This window comes from Oncorhynchus tshawytscha, linkage group LG04 (genome assembly GCF_018296145.1).
Source record: "Oncorhynchus tshawytscha isolate Ot180627B linkage group LG04, Otsh_v2.0, whole genome shotgun sequence".
NCBI lineage: Eukaryota > Metazoa > Chordata > Actinopteri > Salmoniformes > Salmonidae > Oncorhynchus > Oncorhynchus tshawytscha.
This window is the reverse complement of record NC_056432.1, coordinates 100,386-123,687: the sequence shown is the minus strand read 5'-3', so window position 1 is coordinate 123,687 and position 23,302 is coordinate 100,386. Positions and strand designations below refer to the sequence as shown.

Below are 23,302 nucleotides of genomic sequence, written 5' to 3'. Positions count from 1 at the left end.
CAGTGTAGTGAGCAATGATTGGCTGACATCAGATTTGAGGGTCAGCAGATTTGGGGGTCAGCAATGATTGGCTGTCAGCAGATTTGGGGGTCAGGGACACCTCAAGCCTTTTTTAGGGCCAGGGAGTGTTAGTTGTTCTGAAAAGCAGCTCTGCTGCCATGAGAGACGTTTCGGCCGGTAATCTCTGCTGCCAGGGAGATGGCCGAAGCCGGTAATCTGTACTGACGTGTATTTTAGCAGCACTTACTGAGCGGTTTGAGGATGCTGTTGCTGGCCTCATCGTTGTTTTCTGTGTCGGACCTGTCAGAGGCGTTCTCCGTCAGATGATCCTTCCTGTCCTTGTGGCTTCCTCTCCGGCGTTGACGTCTCCGACGCCGGTAGCTCTTGGGCATCTGTACTCCGATGTAGACGGTGTGGTGACCTGGATGGAAGAGAAAGACAATGGGTTAGGGTTAACAATGGGTTAGGATTAACAATGGGTTAGGGTTAACAATGGGTTAGGGTTAACAATGGGTTAGGGTTGACAATGGGTTAGGGTTAGACGGTGGGTTATGGCTGGCATCAGCAATGTTGGGCACGGGTACCAAGGCTGGCACACAAGGGCATTTGCATTGGCACACCAGGCATGAAATTCCAGTGTTTGGATTGGCAAACTTGCATTCCATTCCATACCAGGTTGGAGATTTGGTCACCTTTCCACCAAGGGAGCATGTAAATAAATACCAACCCTTCCTAAATGCAGGTTATCCAGGAAATGGCTTCAAAGTTATCAGGATGTACATGCTCAGAAGGTGCTGTCTAGGCCAGACATAGAAGTTGGCGTCCAGCTGTCAAACCAAATATTTTGGCCGTGAAGAAATAACAGTTAGCAGTGACATTTCAATGTTTGTCTCCACTTGCAATCAGATCTCCAGAGGTTAGGGTATTAACACGGTCAGGCTTCTCACATTCCTTAAAGGCATAGTTCTGGATTCTGGTAATATCTACTTCCCCAGAGTCAGACGAACTTGTGGATACCTTTTATGTCTCTGCTTGCCATTTGAAGGAAGTTGCTATGCTAACTAGCATTAGCGCAATGACTGGATGTTTCTGTAGACTAGTTAGCATTGACTCGTGAAACTACCTCTAACTTCCTTCATACTGGACGCAGAGACGTAAATATGGTATCCACGAGTTCATCTCACTCTGGAGAAGTATAACTATTCTATAAGGAATGTGAGCAGTCTGACCATGTTAACAACCTCTGGAGGTCTGACCGCAAGTGCCAAAATCCAAAACTATCCCTTTAAGGTTATGCTGTACCTACCTATCCATTTTACATTTTAGTCATTTAGCAGACGGTCTTAACCAGATCAACTTACAGGTATAAATAGGGTTAAGTGCATTGCTCAAGGGCACAATTTAGTCAGCTCTGGGATTTGAAACAGCAACCATTCGGTTACTGGTCCTACCTCCCTTTTACTTATGTGAAGGGAAAACCTGTTGGTAACATCTAAGGAAGAGGTCACAGTTTTTAACCAGACTAGTGTCTGTAAACATAACCTCTAAATGAGATCCATGTCAGACATGTTCAGTATAAATTGGAAACCACATATCCCGAGGCTGCATTTATTGTAGCTGGGGATTTTAACAAGGCTAATCTGAAATCAAGGCTCCCTACATTTTATTAGCATATCGAATGCGCGAGCCGGGCTGGTAAAACTCTGGATCATTGTTACTCTAACTTCCGTGATGCATACAAAGCCCTCCCCCGCCCTCCTTTCGGCAAATCTGACCACGACTCCATTTTGTTGCTCCCAGACTATAGACAGAAACTAAAATGGGAAATGCCCGTCAGGTCTGTTCAATGCTGGTCCGACCAATCTGATTCCACGCTTCAAGATTGCTTCGATCACGAAGACTGGGATAGGTTCTGGATAGCATTGAACAACAACATTGATGTATAAGCTGATTCGGTGAGCCAGTTTATTAGCAAGTGCATCGATGATGTTGTACTCACGTCGACCATTAAAACCTTCCCCAAACAGAAACCGTGGATTGATGGCAGCATTCGCAGAAAACTGAAAGCGCGAACCACTGCTTTTAATCAGGGCAAGGAGACCGGAAACATGACTGAATACAAACAGTGTAGCTATTCCTTCCGCAAGGCAATAAATAAAACAAGCTAAGCGTCAGTATAGAGACAAAGTAGAGTCGCAATTCAACGGCTCAGACACGAGAGGTATGTGGCAGGGTCTACAGTCAATCACGGACAACAAAAAGAAAACCAGCCCCATACCGGACACCGATGTCTTGCTCCCAGACAAACTAAACAACTTCTTTGACACTTTGAGGACAATACAGTGCCATTGACATGGCCCGCTACCAAAACCTGTGGACTCTCCTTCACTGCAGCCGACATGAGTAAAACATTTAAACGTGTTAACCCTCGCAAGGCTGTAGGCCCATACGGCATCCCCAGCCGCGTCCTCAGAGCATGCGCAGACCAGCTGGCTGATGTGTTTACGGACATATTCAATCAATCCTTATCCCAGTCTGCTGTTCCCACATGCTTCAAGAGGGCAACCATTGTTCCTGTTCCCAAGAAAGCTAAGGTAACTAAGCTAAACGACTATCACCCCGTAGCACTCACTTCCATCATCATGGAGTGGTTTGAGACACTATATCACCTCCACCCTACCTGACACCCTAGGCCCACTACAATTTGCTTACCGCCCCAATAGGTCCACAGACGGCGCAATCGCAATCACGCTGAACACTGCCCTAACCCTTCTGGACAAGAGGAATACCTATTTAAGAATGCTGTTCATCGACCATAGCTCAGCATTTAACACCATAGTACCCTCCAAACTCGTCATTAAGCTCGAGACCCTGGGTCTTAACCCCGCCCTGTGCAACTGGGTCCTGGACTTTCTGACGGGACACCCCCAGGTGGTGAGGGTAGGAAACAACATCTCCACCCACTCATCCTCAACACTGGGGCCCCACAAGGGAGCGGTCTCAGCCCTCTCCTGTACTCCCTGTTCACCCATTACTGCGTAGCCATGCACACCACCAACTCAATCATCAAGTTTGCAGATGACACAACAGTGTTAGGCTTGATTACCAACAACGACGAGACAGCCTACAGGGAGGAGGTGAGGGCCCTCGGAGTGTGGTGACAGGAAAATAACCTCACACTCCACGTCAACAAAATAAAGGAGATGATCATGGACCAAAAATACCGATTTCCGATTGTTATGAAAACTTGAAATCGGCCCAAATTAATCGGCCATTCCGATGCTGGTCACTGGAGGCAAACTGCCTGCCCTCCAGGACACCTACACCCCGAGCCACTGCCTGTTCACCCAGCTATTATCCAGAAGGCGAGGTCAGTACAGGTGCATCAAAGGTGGGACCGAGAGACTGAAAAACAGCTTTCATCTCAAGGCCACCAGACTGTTATACAGCCATCACTAACATTGAGTGGCTACTGCCAAAATACTGACTCAAATCTCCAGCCACTTTAATAATACAAAAGTTGTAATAAATGTATCACTAGTCACTTTAAACAATGCCACTTATATAATGTTTACATGCCCTACATTACTCTTCTCATATGTATATACTGTTCTCTATACCATCTACTGCATCTTGCCTATGCCGTTCGGCCATAGCTCTACCATATATTTATATGTAAATATACTTATTCATTACTATACACTGGTGTGTATAAGGTAGTTGTTGGGGAATTGTCAGATTACTTGTTAGATATTACTGCACTGTCGGAACTAGAAGCACAAGCATTTTGCTACGCTCGCATTAACATTAACTGCTAACCATGTGTATGTGACCATTAACATTTGATTTGATTTGCTATTAGACCTCATCCAAGAGACATATTCAGTACTGTTAGACCTCATCCAAGAGACATATTCAGTACTGTTAGACCTCGTTCTAGAGACAGATTCAGTACCGTTAGACCTCATCCATGAGACATATTCAGTACTGTTAGACCTCATCCATGAGACATATTCAGTACTGTTAGATCTCATCCTAGAGACATATTCAGTACTGTTAGACCTCATCCATGAGACATATGCAGTAATGTTAGACCTCATCCATGAGACATATTCAGTACTGTTAGACCTCGTCCTAGAGACATATTCAGTACTGTTAGACCTCATCCTTGAGACATATTCAGTAATGTTAGACCTCATCCTAGAGACATATTCAGTACCGTTAGACCTCATCCATAAGACATATTCAGTACTGTTAGACCTCGTCCATGAGACATATTCAGTACTGTTAGACCTCGTCCTAGAGACATATTCAGTACTGTTACACCTCATCCTAGAGACATATTCAGTACTGTTAGACCTCGTCCATGAGACATATTCAGTAATGTTAGACCTCATCCATGAGACATATTCAGTACTGTTAGACCTCGTCCTAGAGACATATTCAGTACTGTTAGACCTCGTCCTAGAGACATATTCAGTGCTATTAGACCTCATCCATGAGACATATTCAGTACTGTTAGACCTCGTCCTAGAGACATATTCAGTACTGTTAGACCTCGTCCATGAGACATATTCAGTACTGTTAGACTTCGTCCATGAGACATATTCAGTACTGTTAGACCTCATCCATGAGACATATTCAGTACTGTTAGACCTCGTCCTAGAGACATATTCAGTACTGTTAGACCTCGTCCATGAGACATATTCAGTACTGTTAGACCTCGTCCTAGAGACATATTCAGTACTGTTAGACCTCGTCCATGAGACATATTCAGTACTGTTAGACTTCGTCCATGAGACATATTCAGTGCTGTTAGACCTCGTCCTAAAGACATGTTCAGTACTGTTAGACCTTGTACTAGAGACATATTCAGTGCTATTAGACCTCATCCATGAGACACCAGTCAGTCAGTCAGAGACTCGAAAACAAAAGGCAATACCCGTCAGCCACAGAACACAACAGCACATATTCTCCACCACAACACCCCTCCACACCACATCACTACCCCACCACACAACACAATAGCACGCATTCTCCAGATCAATCACAATGCCTTGTGTTTTATTCAAATTCACTCGCTGACAACCCTCGAGTGTGGATAGAGACCTGATTCATTGCTTTGTTGGTCTTTTTTATTCAAGTTGGATTACTCCTGAGCTATAGCACCTACAGATACAGTATAAGAGAGGACCAAGATACAAAGTGCTCTCTGAAATGCTGAATTGTTTTAATGAGCACGTTGTATCATCTGGTAGGCTGTTTGATTCAGTGTCCTCTGTCTCTGTACAACCCTGTGTGGATGAACCAGTGAGAGCTGGTCAAACTTTTAGCTTTTTGCCATTCTCGGTGCAGGTGGTACATAACGCCCTGAAATCCTTAGATCAGAGAAAGCCTGCAGGTCCTGATCTTCTGGATCCCTGCTTTTTAAATCTGGCAGCTGATTTCATAGCTGAACCACTTACATATCTGTTCAATCTAACCCTGGAATGTAATGAAATTCCAAAGATCTGGAAATCAGCATTTGTCCTACCACTTTTAAAAGGGGGAGATCCAACTCTTTTAAATAATTATAGGTCAATCTCAGAGCTGTCACCCTGGTGAAAATGCTTGAAACCCTTGTAAGTGAACAGCTAAAAGAGTTTTTATTTACTAACTCTATATTAACAATGTACCAATCGGGCTTCAGGAAGAAGCATAGCACAATTACAGCAGCCATGAAGGTTTTAAATAATATCACTGAAGCCCTTGACAAAAAACAGCACTGTGTCTCACTTTTGATTGATTTCTGTAAGGCTTTTGATACAGTTGATCATGCTATACTAAGGCAGAGATTGTCGAGTGTAGGTCTTTCAGAGCATGGTTTGCTAACTATCTGTCTGATAGAACTCAGTGCACTCAATTTGATGGGCTTATGTCTGTTAAATTGTCTGTCTTTAATGGGGTGCCCCAAGGCTCTGTACTTGGTCCTCTCTTATTCACTATTTATATAAATGATTCAGACAAAAATGTCCAAAATGCGCAACTTCATTTTTATGCTGATGATACTGTTATTTACTGTTGTGCCTTATCTCTTACAAAATCTTTCCAGAACTTGCAAATGGCTTTTTATACTGTTCAACATACCTTGTGTCAAATGAAGCTTATCCACAATACTGACAAAACTAAACTAATGGTGTTTTCTAAAGCAAGAAATAGACATCTGAACCTTTCACCTATTACTACCTGACAGGGCAAGGAGATTGAGGTTGTAACCTCATATAAATATCTTTGGAATGTTTATAGATGACGGCCTCTCTTTTAAATTGCATATTCAACAACTTACCAAAAAATTGAAGCTGAAATTGGAAGGCCTGTTAGGAATAAGGCCTGTTTTTCTTTTGAAGCCAGAAGGAGGCTAGTATCAGCTACATTTATGCCTTTACTAGACTATGGGGATATTTTATATATGAATGCTTCCGCTCAGTGTTTGGTATCAATTGACACCCTTTACCAGGGCACTTTGGGATTTATTTTAAACTGCAAAACCCTTATGCACCACTGGACTTTGTATACCAGGGTTGGCTGGCCTACTCTAGTCACTCGTAGGCTCAGGCACTGGTATACTTTAATTTACAAAGCCATTTTGGGTTTACTACCTTTTTATTTGGGCATTTTTATTGCTCAGAGATGTGGTGGGTACTCTCTTCGTTCACTGGACTTTATCCTGCTAACTGTTCCAAATGTCCAAAGTGAATTTGGTAAAAGTGCTTTTATGTACTCTGCGCCATCGTCTTGGGATGCCTTTTACAAAATACTTTTTGTCTCGATTGGTATTTTTAAATCACTGATGAATGAACTTCAGACTGGTTCCCTGAACTGTCAGTGTTTTTAAATTGCTGTTTTTGTTATGCTCTTGTGAATTCTATGGTTTTTACTAGATTACTTGTAGTTTTTCATGTTGTTTGTCTGTAATTTTTGTAATGACTTGGTGCTGCCTATCTTGGCCAGGATGCTTTTGAAAAAGAGATTTTAAATCTCAATGAGCCCTTCCTGGTTAAATAAAGGTTAAATAAATACTCATTCTACACCACCAACAATGACCCTAATAACACCTGACAGAATAACACCCACACTACAGACTGCATCAAGACACTGTCCCACACTGCAGACTGTATCAAGCCACTGTCCTGTAGACTTTGGGATAAATAAAAGCATGCACATCTGCAATGAACTGTTGACATGGACCACAACCAAGACCAGTCTGATCCAGACAACAACATGTAGCAACTTCAGGGGGAGGTGACGTGAGGAGAAGTGAGGAGAGGAGAAAAGAAGAGAGGAAAGGAGAGAGCAAGAGAAGAGGCCAAGCGGAACAGAAAGAGAAAGAGGGAGAGAAGAGAGAAAGGGATTGAAGAGAGAAAAGAGAGCAAAGAAAGAGCGAGAAAGAGAGAATGAGAGTGATATATAGGGAGAGTAAGAAAGAAGGAGGGGGTCTCTAAAAATTGAATAAGAAAGAGAGAGAGAGAGAGAGAGAGAGATGAGAATTGAAAGAAATAAAGAGAGCGGGGGAACTGGAAAGGGAGATTTGCACACTGCCAGAGCAGCTTTGTTGTGTGTTTCCTGTTCTTTTAGGTTTTCCTTTAGTTTCTTATGGGTTTTCCCCACCAGGCCCTAAATGAAGTGAGCTCCCTGTGTTTTACTCACTAAATAACCATGGAGGCACATCACCAGTTACCCCAGTAACACATCAACACTTACACCAGTAAGAGAGCTGCTCGGGACAGCAGGGGCCAATGTGGAGGGCTGGGAACTCACCACCAGCATGTTAATACCAACAGTATGCTAATACCAACAGCATGCTAATACCAGCAGCATGCTAATAACAAGCAACATTATGATAATACCAACAGCTGATACCATCAACATGCTAATAGCAACAGCATGCTAATACCACTAGCATACTAATAGCAACAGCATGCTAATACCACTAGAACACCAATAGAAACAGCATTTTAATAGCAACAGCATTCTAATAGCAACTGAATGTGAATACCACTAGCATGCCAATAGCGACAGCATGCTAACAGCAACAGCATGCGAATGGCAACAGCATGCTAATAGTAACATCATGCTAATACCGCTGTTCACCAAATCAAATCAAACTGTATTTGTCACATGTGCCGAATACAACAGGTGTACACCTTACAGTGAAATTAAAAAATAAAGTAACAAATGATTGTTATATGATTGTTATATTGTTATATATGATTGCTATATACAGGGATACCAGTTCAGAGTCAATGTGCGGGGGCACTGGTTAGTCGAGGTAATTGAGGTAAAATATACATGTGGGTAGAGTTAATAAAGTGACTTATGCATAGATAATAACAGAGAGTAGCAGCAGTGTCAAAGTGGGGGGGGGATGCAAGCAGTCTGGGTCACCATTTGATTAGATGTTGAGTAGTCTTATGGCTTGGGGGTAGAAGCTGTTTAAAAGCCTCTTGGACCTAGACTTGTTGCTCCGGTACCGCTTGCCGTGCGATAGCAGAGAGAACGGTCTATGACTAGGGTAGCTGGAGTCTTTGACAATTTTTAGGGCCTTCCTCTGACACCGCCTGGTATAGAGGTCCTGGATGGCAGGAAGCTTGATCCCAGTGATATACTGGGCCGTACGCATTACCCTCTGTAGTGTCTTGAGGTCGGAGGCCGAGAATTTGCCATCGCAGGCAGTGATGCAACCCGTCAGGATGCTCTCGATGGTGCCACTGTAGAACCTTTTGAGGATCTGAGGACCCATGCAAAATCTTTTCAGTCTCCTGAGGGGGAAAAGTTTTTGTCGTGCCCTCTTCACGACTGTCTTGGTGTGCTTGGACCATGTTAGTTTGTTGTTGATGTGGACACCATGGAACTTGAAGCTCTCAACCTGCTCCACCACAGCCCCGTCGATGAGAATGGGGGTGTGCTTGGTCCTCCTTTTCGTGTAGGCCATATTCATCTCCTTTGTCTTGATCACGTTGAGGGAGAGGTTGTTGACCTGGCACTACATGGCCAGGTCTCTGACCTCCTCCCTATATGCTGTCTCATCGTTGTTGTTGGTGATCAGGCCTACCACTGCTGTGTCATCGGCAAACTGAAGGATGGTGTTGGAGTCATGTCTGGCCGTGCAGTCATCAGTGAACAGGGAGTACAGGAGGGGGCTGAGCACATACCCCTGAGCGGCCCCTGTGCTGAGGATCAGCTTGGCTGATTTGTTGTTGCCTACCCTCACCACCTGGGTGCGGCCTGTCAGGAAGACCAGGATCCAGTTGCAGAGGGAGAGTTTAGTCCCAGGGTCCTTAGCTTAGTGATGAGCATTGAGGGCACTATGGTGTTGAACGCTGAGCTGTAGTCAATGAATAGCATTCTCACATAGGTGTTATTTTGTCCAGGTGTGAAACGGCTGTGTGGGGTAAAATAGAGAGTGCATCATCTGTGGATCTATTGGGGTGGTATGCAAATTGGAGTGGGTTTCTGGATAATGGTGTTGATGTGAGCCATGACCAACCTTTCAAAGCACTTCATGGCTACTGATGTGAGTGCTACAGGTCGGTAGACATTTCGGCAGGTTACTTTAGTGTTTTGCTTGAAACATGTTGGTATTACCAACTCAGAAGGGGGAGGTTGAAAATGTCAAGAAAGACACTTTCCAGTTGGTCAGCGCATGCTCGCAGTACATGTCCTGGTAATCCGTCTAGCCCTGCAGCCTTGTGAATGTTGACCTGTTTAAAAGTCTTACTCACATTTGCTGCGGAGAGCATGATCACACAGTTTTCCGGAACAGCTGGTGCTCTCATGCATGTTTCAGTGTTACTTGCCTCGAAGCGAGCATACAAGTAATTTAGCTCATCTGTTAGGCTCGTGTCACTGGGCAGTTCTCGGCTGTGCTTCCCTTTGTAGTCAGTAACAGTTTGCAAGCCCTGCCACATCCGATGAACGTCGGAGCCGGTGTAGCATGATTCCATCTTTGTCCTGTATTGATGCTTTGCCTGTTTGATGGTTCGTCAGAGGGCATAGCGGGATTTCTTATACGCGGGTTTGGGGTTGGAGTCCAGCTCCTTGAAAGCGGTATCTCTACCCTTTAGCTCAGTATGGATGTTGCCTGTAATCCATGGCTTCTGGTTGGGGTATGGACGTACAGTCACTTTGGGGATGACGTCATCAAAGCACTTATTTATGTAGCCAGTGACTGATGTGGTGTACTCCTCAAAGCCATCTGAAGAATCCCAGAACATATTCCAGTCTGTGCGAGCAAAACAGTCCTGTAGCTTAGCATCTGCTTCATCTGCCCACTTTTTTAATTGACTGAGTCACTGTTGCTTCATGCTTGAATTTTTGCTTGTACTCTGTGTGTGCAGTAAAGGTGGTCTAGAGTATTTTTTTTTACCTCTGGTTGAACATTTAACATGCTGACAGAAATGAGGTAAAACAGATTTAAGTTTCCCTGCATTAAAGTCACCGGCCACTAGGAGCGCCACCTCTGTTATTGCGGTATACAGCTCATTGAGTGATGTCTTAGTGCCAGCATTGGTCTGTGAGTGATATGTAGACAGATACGAAAAATCAGATGAAAACTCTCTAGGTAGATAGTGTGGTCTACAGTTTATCACGAGATACTCTACCTCAGGCGAGAAAAACCTTGAGACTTCCTTAGATATCGTGCATCAGCTGTTGTTTAAAATATACATAGACCGCCACCCCTTATCTTACCATGAAACCTAAGATATTACCGTTTTTAATGTCCCGTAGGTAGGATATATACAGTGCCTTGCGAAAGTATTCGGCCCCCTTGAACTTTGCGACCTTTTGCCACATTTCAGGCTTCAAACATAAAGATATAAAACTGTATTTTTTTGTGAAGAATCAACAACAAGTGGGACACAATCATGAAGTGGAACGACATTTATTGGATATTTCAAACTTTTTTAACAAATCAAAAACTGAAAAATTGGGCGTGCAAAATTATTCAGCCCCTTTACTTTAAGTACAGCAAACTCTCTCCAGAAGTTCAGTGAGGATCTCTGAATGATCCAATGTTGACCTAAATGACTAATGATGATAAATATCCACCTGTCTGTAATCAAGTCTCCGTATAAATGCACCTGCACTGTGATAGTCTCAGAGGTCCGTTAAAAGCGCAGAGAGCATCATGAAGAACAAGGAACACACCTGGCAGGTCCGAGATACTGTTGTGAAGAAGTTTAAAGCCGGATTTGGATACGAAAAGATTTCCCAAGCTTTAAACATCCCAAGGAGCACTGTGCAAGCAATAATATTGAAATGGAAGGAGTATCAGACCACTGCAAATCTACCAAGACCTGGCCATCCCTCTAAACTTTCAGCTCATACAAGGAGAAGACTGATCAGAGATTTTTTTTTTTTTTTTTTAACCTTTATTTAACCTTTATTTAACCTTTATTTAACCTTTATTTAACCAGGCAAGTCAGTTAAGAACAGCCTAGGAACAGTGGGTTAACTGCCTGTTCAGGGGCAGAACAACAGGTTTGTACCTTGTCAGGGGTTTGAACTTGCAACCTTCCGGTTACTAGTCCAACACTCTAACCACAAGGCTACCCTGCCGCCAAGAGGCCCATGATCACTCTGGATGAACTGCAGAGATCTACAGCTGAGGTGGGAGACTGTCCATAGGACAACAATCAGTCGTATATTGCACAAATCTGGCCTTTATGGAAGAGTGGCAAGAAGAAAGCCATTTCTTAAAGATATCCATAAAAAGTGTTGTTTAAAGTTTGCCACAAGCCACCTGGGAGACACACCAAACATGTGGAAGAAGGTACTCTGGTCAGATGAAACCAAAATTGAACTTTTTGGCAACAATGCAAAACGTTATGTTTGGCGTAAAAGCAACACAGCGCATCACCCTGAACACACCATCCCCACTGTCAAACATGATGGTGGCAGCATCATGGTTTGGGCCTGCTTTTCTTCAGCAGGGACAGGGAAGATGGTTAAAATTGATGGGAAGATGGATGGAGCCAAATACAGGACCATTCTGGAAGAAAACCTGATGGAGTCTGCAAAAGACCTGAGACTGGGACGGAGATTTGTCTTCCAACAAGACAATGATCCAAAACATAAAGCAAAATCTACAATGGAATGGTTCAAAAATAAACATATCCAGGTGTTAGAATGGCCAAGTCAAAGTCCAGACCTGAATCCAATCGAGAATCTGTGGAAAGAACTGAAAACTGCTGTTCACAAATGCTCTCCATCCAACCTCACTGAGCTCGAGCTGTTTTGCAAGGAGTGGGAAAAACTTTCAGTCTCTCGATGTGCAAAACTGATAGAGACATACCCCAAGCGACTTACAGCTGTAATCGCAGCAAAAGGTGGCGCTACAAAGTATTAACTTAAGGGGGCTGAATAATTTTAACCCTAACCCTAACCCCAATTTTTCAGTTTTTGATTTGTTAAAAAAGTTTGAAATATCCAATAAATGTCGTTCCACTTCATGATTGTGTCCCACTTGTTGTTGATTCTTCACAAAAAAATACAGTTTTATATCTTTATGTTTGAAGCCTGAAATGTGGCAAAAGGTCGCAAAGTTCAAGGGGGCCGAATACTTTCGCAAGGCACTGTATGTGCATTTAGCTCGTCCAATTTATTTTCCAGTGATTGTGCGTTGGCCAGTAGTACGGATGGCAAGGGCAGATTAGCAACTCGTCGGCGGATCCTCACAAGGCACCATGATCTCTTTCCGCGATATCTTTTCCATCTCTTTCTCCTACGCATGACGGGGATAAGGGCCTGTTCGGGTGTAGTAAATCCCTCTCATCCGACTTATTAAAGAGAAATTCTTCATTCAGTTCGAGGTGAGTAATCGCTGTTCTGATTTCCAGAAGCACTTTTCAGTCATAAGAGATGGTAGCAGCAACATTATGTACAAAATGAGCGAAATGTTCGTACCAATAGTTCCAATAAGAACAACGTTTTTGATCAATAGGCAAGTTCAGATCAATAGACTAGTTCAGATCAAAAGGTGTGTCATTTTTCATTTTTCAACTAAATAATTAAAAAAGGCAATCTGGCGTTCAAACAATAACAAAGTCACTGTTTTGGTAAACAGCTGAGGGACTGAGAAAGGTACCCATTCTCAAATTCAGACAGAGCTATGGATGCAAGGACTTAATTGATAGTTAATTGATAGTCAAAATGATAGTTTTAATCATGTTATGAGGCTATACAGGGTTTATTTACAATGACATTGTTTACAAATAACCCAGTCGGCACACACTGGTTGAATCAATGTTGTTTCCACATCATGTCAACAAAATTATGTTAAACCAACATGGAATCAATGTTGAATTGACATCTGTGCTCAAATTTGAAAGAACTAAAACAAGCTTATATTTTGGGTTCTGATGAGGTAAGACAATTGAACAAGCTCATGGGGAATTTCTAAGTTATTTTCTTCAAGAACCAATGGCCATATGTTATGGATTTAAAAGTAAAAAATATGAATATAAGCAATGGCAGAGTGCCCCTTTAAGTGTTGATCCTCTGCAGATGTTTTCATCAGGCCACTCAGTCAATTTTTATATTTAAAAAAGGACCTTTATTTAACTAGGCAAGTCAGTTAAGAACAAATTCTTATTTTCAATGACGGCCTAAAAACAGTGGGTTAACTGCCTGTTCAGGGGCAGAACAACAGATTTGTACCTTGTCAGCTCAGGGGTTTGAACTTGCAACCTTCCGGTTACTAGTCCAACACTCCAACCACTAGGCTACCCTGCCACATTGATTATCCTTTCACTGTTCACTGAGGCCCTATACTACAACATATGGCTGTATTACAAGGAGAACACAACATGGTTTCTCCCTTCACATGAAATATCCCTGGCACTGAGGATGTGTCTGTGTCTGTGTCTGTGTCTGTGTCTGTGTCTGTTTCTGTGTCTGTGTCTGTTTCTGTTTCTGTGTCTGTGTCTGTGTCTGTTTCTGTGTCTGTGTCTGTTTCTGTTTCTGTGTCTGTGCCTGTGTCTGTGTCTGTGTCTGTTTCTGTTTCTGTGTCTGTGCCTGTGTCTGTGTCTGTGTCTGTGTATGCGTCTGTTTCTGTGTCTGTGCCTGTGTCTGTGTCTGTGTCTGTTTCTGTGTCTGTGCCTGTGCCTGTTTCTGTGCCTGTGTCTGTGTCTGTGCCTGTGCCTGTTTCTGTGTCTGTGTCTGTGCCTGTTTCTGTGTCTGTGGCTGTGTCTGTGTCTGTTTCTGTGTCTGTGTCTGTTTCTGTGTCTGTGTCTGTTTCTGTGTCTGTGCCTGTGTCTGTGTCTGTTTCTGTGTCTGTTTCTGTTTCTGTGTCTGTGCCTGTGTCTGTGTCTGTGTCTGTGTATGCGTCTGTTTCTGTGTCTGTGCCTGTGTCTGTGTCTGTGTCTGTGTCTGTTTCTGTGTCTGTGCCTGTGCCTGTTTCTGTGCCTGTGTCTGTGTCTGTGCCTGTGCCTGTTTCTGTGTCTGTGTCTGTGCCTGTTTCTGTGTCTGTGGCTGTGTCTGTGTCTGTTTCTGTGTCTGTGTCTGTGTCTGTGTCTGTTTCTGTTTCTGTGTCTGTGCCTGTGTCTGTGTCTGTTTCTGTGCCTGTGTCTGTTTATGTGCCTGTGTCTGTGTCTGTGTCTGTGTCTGTTTCTGTGTCTGTGGCTGTTTCTGTGTATGTTTCTGTGTATGTGTCTGTGTCTGTTTCTGTTTCTGTGTATGTGTCTGTGTCTGTTTCTGTGTCTGTGTCTGTGTCTGTGTCTGTTTCTGCGTCTGTGTCTGTGTCTGTTTCTGTGTCTGTGCCTGTGCCTGTGTATGTGCCTGTGTCTGTGTCTGTGCCTGTATCTGTTTCTGTGTCTGTTTCTGTGTCTGTGTCTGTTTCTGTGTATGTTTCTGTGTCTGTTTCTGTGCCTGTGTCTGTGTATGTGTCTGTGTATGTGTCTGTGTCTGTGTCTGTGCCTGTATCTGTTTCTGTGTCTGTGTCTGTGTCTGTTTCTGTGACTGTGTCTGTTTCTGTGTATGTGTCTGTGTCTGTTTCTGTGTATGTGTATGTTTCTGTGTATGTGTCTGTGTATGTGTCTGTGTATGTTTCTGTGTATGTTTCTGTGTATGTTTCTGTGTATGTTTCTGTGGCTGTTTCTGCGTCTGTTTCTGTATACTACTAAGACTGGAGAGAGTTTGTTTAACAAGAGGGTGTTGGCACCATCTTTACACAGCACTGTCCTCTCAGACCCCAGCCCACCCAGTCCATGTCCTCTCAGACCCCAGCCCACCCAGTCCCCTGTCCTCTCAGAACCCAGCCCACCCAGTCCCATGTCCTCTCAGACCCCAGCCCACCCACTCCCCTGTCCCAAGTCCTCTCAGACCCCAGCAAACTCCCTGTCCTCTCAGAACCCAGCCCACCCAGTTCCATGTCCTCTCAGATCCCAGCCCACCCAGTCCCCTGTCCCAAGTCCTCTCAGACCCCAGCAAACTCCCTGTCCTCTCAGAACCCAGCCCACCCAGTTCCATGTCCTGTCAGGACCCAGCCCACCCAGTCCCCTTTCCCATGCCCTCCGACGAACCATCAAACAGGCAAAGCATCAATACAGGACTAAGATCGAGTCGTACACAACTGGCTCTGACGCTCATCGGATGTGGCAGGGCCTGCAGACCATTACAGACTACAAAGGGAAGCACAGCCGATAGCTACCCAGTGACACGAGCCTACCGGACGAGCTAAACTACTTTTATGCTCGCTTCGAGGCAAATAACACTGAAACATGCATGAGAGCACCAGCTGTAAAGGAAGACTGTGTGACCACGCTCTCTGCAGCCGATGTGAGTAAGACCTTTAGACAGGTATACATTCACAAGGCTGCAGGACTAGACGGATTATGAGGACGTGTACTGCGAGCATGCGCTGACCAACTAGCAAGTGTCTTCACTGACATTTTCAACAACTCCCTGTCTGAGTCTGTAATACCTACATGTTTCAAGCAGACCACCATAGTGCCTGTGCCCAAGAACACTAAGGTAACCAGCCTAAATGACTACCAGCCTAAATAACCCTAACCCTTCCACACGGCACGCGGTACCGGAGCGCAAAGTCTAGGTCCAAGAGACTTCTAAACAGCTTCTACCCACAAGCCATAAGACTCCTGAACATCTAGTCAAATTGCTACCCAGACTATTTGCATTGCCCCCCCCCCTCCACACCACTGCCACTCTCTGTTGTCATCTATTCATAGTCACTTTAATTAACTCTACGTACATGTACCTACTACCTCAACTAACCGGTGCCCCCACACATTGACTCTGTAACGGCACCCACCTGTATATATATTTTTACTGCTGCTCTTTAATTACTTGTTACTTTTATCTCTTATTCTTATTCATATTTTTTTAAACTGCACTGTTGGTTAGGGGCCCGTAAGTAAGCATTTCACTGTAAGATCTACACCTGTTGTATTCAGCGCATGTGACAAATAAAATTGGATTTGATGTTTGATTTGTGGTGTGGGGGCTGTGCTTTGGCAAAGTGGGTGGGGTTATATCCTGCCTGTTTGGCCCTGTCCGGGGGTATCATCGGATGGGGCCACAGTGTCTCCTGACCCCTCCTGTCTCAGACTCCAGTATTTATGCTGCAGTAGTTTATGTGTCGGGGGGCTAGGGTCAGTTTGTTATATCTGGAGTACTTCTCCTGTCTTATCTGGTGTCCTGTGTGAATTTAAGTATGCTCTCTCTAATTCTATATCTTTCTTTCTTTCTCTCTCAGAGGACCTGAGCCCTAGGACCATGCCTCAGGACTACCTGGCATGATGACTCCTTGCTGTCCCCAGTCCACCTGGCTGACCTGTTGCACCCTCAACAACTACTGTGATTATTATTATTTGACCATGCTGGTCATTTATGAACATTTGAACATCTTGGCCATGTTCTGTTATAATCTCCACCCGGCACAGCCAGAAGAGGACTGGCCACACCTCATAGCATGGTTCCTCTCTAGGTTTCTTCCTAGGTTCCTTCCTTTCTAGGGAGTATTTCCTAGCCACCGTGCTTCTACACCTGCATTGCTTGCTGTTTGGGGTTTTAGGCTGGATTTCTGTACAGCACTTTGAGATATCAGCTGATGTACGAAGGGCTATATAAATAAATTTGATTTGATTTGACTTTAGAACGATACAATTCATAGTCTTTGTAGTAAACATATTTTAGAACCATATAATTAATTGTCTATGTAGTAAACATACTTTAGAACTGTAACGGTTCTCTTGTGGTGAAGGAGAGTCGGACCAAAATGCGGCGTGATGATGATTCATGTTATTTTAATGAAGGAAGAAACTATACATAAAGAAACTACAAAATAATGAAATGTGAAAACTGAAACAGCCCTATCTGGTGCAAACACAAAGACAGGAACAATCACCCACAAACACACAGTGAAACCCAGGCTACCTAAATATGGTTCCCAATCAGAGACAATGACTATCACCTGCCTCTGATTGAGAACCATATCAGGCCAGACATAGAAATAGACAAACTAGACATGAAACATAGAATGCCCACTCAGCTCACACCCTGACCAACCAAAACATAGAAATATACAAAGTAAACTATGGTCAGGGTGTGACAGTACCCCCCAAGGTGCGGACTCCGGCCGCAAAACCTGAACCTATAGGGGAGGGTCTGGGTGGGCATCTGTCCGCGGTGGCGGCTCTGGTGCTGGACGTGGCCCCCACTTCACCGTAGTCTTCCCCCACCTCATCCGCTTCCGTGACCTCCTAGCCACGGCAACCCTACTTAATAACACGGGACAGAGGGGCAGCTCGGGACAGAGGGGCAGCTCGGGACAGAGGGGCAGCTCGGGACAGAGGGGCAGCTCGGGACAGAGGGGCTCTTCAGACTCAGGCAGCACAGGAGAGGAGGAAGGCTCTGGCAGATCCTGGCTGACTGGCGGATCTGGAAGAGTCTGGCTGACTGGCGGATCTGGAAGAGTCTGGCAGATCTTGAAGAGTCTGGCAGACTGGCGGATTTGGAAGAGTCTGGCAGACTGGCGGATCTGGAAGAGTCTGGCAGACTGGCGGATCTGGAAGAGTCTGGCGGATCTGGAAGAGTCTGGCTGACTGGCGGATCTGGAAGAGTCTGGCTGACTGGCGGATCTGGAAGAGTCTGGCTGACTGGCGGATCTAGAAGAGTCTGGCTGACTGGCGGATCCTGGCTGACTGGCAGCCTGCCCAACCTTACCCGGTTGAATGCTCTCGGTCGCCCTGCCAGTGCGGCGAGGTGGAATAGCCCGCACTGGGCTATGCAGGCGAACCGGAGACACCGAGCGCAAGGCTGGTGCCATGTAAACCGGCCCAAGGAGACGCACTGGGGACCAGATGCGTAGAGCCGGCTTCCTGGCATTTGGCTCGACGCTCAATCTAGCCCGGCCGATACGCGGAGCTGGAATATACCGCACCGGGCTATGCACCCGCACTGGAGACACCATGCGCACCACAGCATAACACGGTGCCTGCCCGGTCTCTCTAGCCCCCCGGTAAGCACAGGGAGTTTGCGCAGGTCTCCTACCTGGCATAGCCATACTCCCTGTGAGCCCCCCAAGACATTTTTGGGGCTGACTCTCAGGCTTCCATCCGCGTCGCCGTGCTGCCTCCTCATACCAGCGCCTAGACAAACTAGATATGAAACATAGAATGCCCACTCAGCTCACACCCTGACCAACCAAAACAAGTCCTCTTGTCTTTGTAGTATACACACACGTACACATGGATTTTGTACTGTAGATATGTGGTAGTCAGGCTTGGGGAGTAACTGATTACATGTCATCTGTTACATTTAAGGGATTACAAAAAAACGGTAACTATAATCTGTTACGTTACCAGTAAAAATATTGTAATCGGGTTGCTTTTGAAAAATGAGAGGATTACTTCCAGGATTACTTTTAAATTCAGAAAGGATGTTTGCAAAAAAAATCTTTGACACTTCTTTGTTTTCTCAGTGACATACAAATCAACATTGAAAAAAGACGGAAGTTTAAATTTGTTCCACCTGAGTGAGTCTGACCACCAATCAGAGACCACTATGATGACACACCAAATGTGATCGATGGAAAAGTGCAGGAATAGGCTTTTGTCGGCTACAGTCCAAGCCATGTCTTCCAAAGGTGCGACTGCTGTCGGCATCCAAAGATTATCCAACTTGAATAAACACTTGGAGGTAAGGATGACAGCAGAGGTGTAGCCTACGGCAATATGGATATCACTTATTATTGATATCTACATAAAACATTGATGTGAATCACACTGCTGCTCTCTCATTTAGATATTTGATCCTTAGGGGATTGTGGTTGTTGTGGATGGCTGTCATAAATCTAAATGTGTATTTAAACCAATAATGGTTGAATTTAAGAAATTTAAGCTGCATATCAATCACTGCCTATCAAACAGCTGCATAGTGCGGATCCCAGACTATGGGGCTTTTATTGCTCCATATAATTCATGCTGATAAAATAAAATCCATAGACCTAATGGACTCTCAAAGTCGTACACTTTTGATAGACTTAAAGGGGAAATCTGTAGTTGCTACATCAAAAGTATATATACAGTACCAGTCAAAAAATAAAGTTTTTCTTTATTTTCAACATTGTAGAATAATAGTGAAGACATCAAAACTATAAAATAACACAAATGGAATAATGTAGTAACAAAAAAAGTGTTAAACAAATCAAGGTATATTTTAAATTTGAAATTCTTCAAAGTAGCCACCCTTCCCCTTGATGACAGATTTTCAAATTCTTGGCATTCGCTCAACGAGCTTCATGAGGTACTCACCTGGAATGCATTTTAATTAACAGATATCTCTTGTTAAAAGTTCAGTTGTGGAATTTCTTTCATTCAAAATGCGTGTGAGCCAATCAATTGTGTTGTGACGAGGTATTATTAATTGTTTTATTTAACCTTTATTTAACTAGGCAAGAAAGATAAGAATAAATTATTATTTACAATGATGGCCTACAAAAGTTAGGGGTGGTATACAGAAGATAGCCCTATTTGGTTAAAGACCAAGCCCACATTTTAGCAAGAACAGGTCAAATAAGCAAAGAGAAAACAATTGTCCATCATTACTTTAAGACATGAAGGTCATGCAATATGGCCAATTTCAAGAACTGTGAAAGATTATTCAAATGCAGTCGCAAAAACCATCAAGAGCTGTGATGATACTGGCTCTCATGAGAACCACCACAGGAAAGAAAGACAAAGAGGTAGTAAAATGAAACTATTGGCTGAGACAAATCCTTACACTAGCCAAGAGACTATTAGTTAGGACAAACCCTTACCCTAACTATGAGAATATTGGCTAAGACAATTGGGGCGGCAGGGTAGCCTAGTGGTTAGAGCGTTGGACTAGTAACCGGAAGGTTGTGAGTTCAAACCCCCGAGCTGACAAAGTACAAATCTGTCGTTCTGCCCCTGAACAGGCAGTTAACCCACTGTTCCTAGGCCGTCATTGAAAATAAGAATGTGTTCTTAACTGACTTGCCTGGTTAAATAAAGGTAAAAAATAAAATAACTAACTATGAGACTTTTGGTTGAGACAATCCCTTACCCTAACTATGAGACTATTGGTTAATACAAACTCTATCCATTTGTCTGAGACAAACCCTTACCCTAACCATGAGACTATTGGCTGAGACAAACCCTTACCCTAACCATGAGAATATTTGCTAACACAAACCATTACACTAACGATGATAATATTTGCTAAGACAAACCCTTACACTAACTATGAGAATATTGGCTAAGACAAATCCTTAGCCTAACAATGAGACAATTGGCTGAGACAAACCCTTACAATGGCCATTAGACTATTGGCTGAAACAAACCCTTAACCTAACAATGAGACTATTGGCTAAGTCAAACCCTTACCCTAACAATGAGACTATTTGCTAACACAAAATCAATCCATTTGGCTGAGACAAACCCTTACCCTAACTATGAGACAGGTCTAAGAAAAACCCTTACCCTAACTGTGAGACTATTGGCTGAGACAAACCCTTACCCTATCTATGAGAATATTGACTAAGACAAACCCTAACCATTTGGCTGATCATACAGTAGTTACTGTTGTTCTTGGTTGGTCTAGGCTGGGTTATTGTAAAGTTACTATTTCTTTTGGAGGGTCTAGGTTGGTTTACTGTGAATTTACTGTTAGCCTGGGTTACTGTAAAGTTACTGTTGCTCTTTGGGGGTCTAGGCTGGGTTACTGTAAAGTTACTGTGGCTCTTTGGGTTACTATAATGCATGTTTCGGTTGGAATAAGAGCAATATAAATACATGTGATGAATGGATTGATTGTCTTACCTTCTACCTCCTCTTCATCACAGACGTGTTTGAGGAAGGAGGCGCCTCGGTCCAGCACGGCCTCGTCCTCCATCCTGTAATAGTAGAAGAGGAAGAAAGACTGTTCACACTTCTCTTCCAGAGACAACGTGGAGCCATAGCGCTTGGGCTCGTTCACCTGCAGTGTGTTGGGGCTGAGCCGGGTGGTGCTGGACCCACTCATTCTTAAATCATTAAACACTCATCTACAATTCCTCTTCTGCCACCAGGCCCATCTACAGGTGGTCTTCTCTCTCCAGGATCCTGGCCAGCAAGGCAGCTAGCTACAGCAGGATCCAGGCTGATGAAGCTCCTGTTCTTCAAGGTATCCAGTGTAGACAAGCTATGGTGTAAGCTAACTACCAGCAGATAGTATTTAGTGTCAGCTAGCTCCCGGCAGATAATATACAGTGTAGTCTATCTACGTTGTCAGATGGTATAAAGTATAGGCTAGCTACCAGGTAAATAGTATCCAGTGTAGGCTAACTACCAGGTAAAGAGTATCCAGTGTAGGCTAGCTACCAGGTAAATAGTGTCCAGTGTAGGCTAGCTACCAACAGACGGTATCCAGTGTAAGCTGGCTAGCGACAAATAGTTAGCCATCAGGCAGATAGTGACACAGTGACGTAGCTAATCCAGGATAGGATAGAATGGGTAATCCAGGGTAGGAGAGCTACTAGGCAGGTACTCTAATATGGGTAATCCAGCCAGGGGGGCGGGACAAGGTTAGGTTTATAGTGACAGGGTTTGGGATATAGTGACAGGGTTAGGGTTATAGTGACAGGGTTAGGGTTACAGTGACAGGGTTTGGGATATAGTGACAGGGACAGGGTTATAGTGACAGGGTTAGGGTTATAGTGACAGGGACGGGGTTATAGTGACAGGGACAGGGTTATAGTGACAGGGTTAGGGTTATAGTGACAGGGACAGGGTTATAGTGACAGGGTTAGGGTTATAGTGACAGGGTTAGGGTTATATTGACAGGGTTAGGGATATAGTGACAGGGACAGGGTTATAGTGACAGGGTTAGGGTTATAGTGACAGGGACGGGGTTATAGTGACAGGGTTAGGGTTATAGTGACAGGGTTAGGGTTATAGTGACAGGGTTAGGGATATAGTGACAGGGTTAGGGTTATAGTGACAGGGTTAGGGTTATAGTGACAGGGTTAGGGATATAGTGACAGGGACAGGGTTATAGTGACAGGGTTAGGGTTATAGTGACAGGGACGGGGTTATAGTGACAGGGACATGGTTATAGTGACAGGGTTAGGGTTATAGTGACAGGGACAGGGTTATAGTGACAGGGTTAGGGTTATAGTGACAGGGTTAGGGTTATATTGACAGGGTTAGGGATATAGTGACAGGGATAAGCTTATAGTGACAGGGTTAGGGTTATAGTGACAGGGTTAGTGTTATAGTGACAGGGTTAGGGTTATAGTGACAGGGACAGGGTTATAGTGACAGGGTTATAGTGACAGGGTTAGGGTTATAGTGACAGGGATATAGGGACAGGGTTAGGGATATAGTGGGAGGGACAGGGTTATAGTGACAGGGTTATAGTGACAGGGTTAGGGATATAGTGACAGGGTTAGGGATATAGTGACAGGGTTATAGTGACAGGGTTAGGGATATAGTGACAGGGATATAGTGACAGGGTTAGGGATATAGTGACAGGGTTATAGTGACAGGGTTAGGGATATAGTGACAGGGATATAGTGACAGGGTTAGGGATATAGTTACAGGGACAGGGTTATAGTGACAGGGTTAGGGATATAGTGACAGGGACAGGGTTATAGTGACAGGGTTAGTGTTATAGTGACAGGGTTAGGGATATAGTGACAGGGTTAGGGATATAGTGACAGGGTTAGGGTAATAGTGACAGGGTTAGGGATATAGTGACAGGGTTAGTGTTATAGTAACAGGGTTAGGGATATAGTGACAGG

The 23,302-nt window shown here is 44.2% G+C and overlaps 1 protein-coding gene across 5 annotated transcripts in view; it reads right to left on the bottom strand.

Annotated features, from left to right (window-relative positions):
• The window catches only part of slc4a4a (solute carrier family 4 member 4a), a 309,472-nt gene that overhangs the window by 245,006 nt on the left and 41,164 nt on the right, over positions 1 to 23,302 (bottom strand). For 4 of the 5 annotated variants that reach the window (XM_042320201.1, XM_042320199.1, XM_042320202.1 and 1 more), the window contains exons 1-2: positions 21,342 to 22,260; positions 248 to 421 (exon numbers count right to left, since the gene is read on the bottom strand). In XM_042320201.1, coding sequence (XP_042176135.1) covers positions 248 to 421; positions 21,342 to 21,543 — 376 coding nt within the window. In that variant the 5' untranslated portion in view covers positions 21,544 to 22,260. Of the gene's footprint in view, positions 1 to 247; positions 422 to 21,341; positions 22,261 to 23,302 lie in introns of those variants that run through there. The other variant, XM_042320203.1, reaches the window with a different exon arrangement.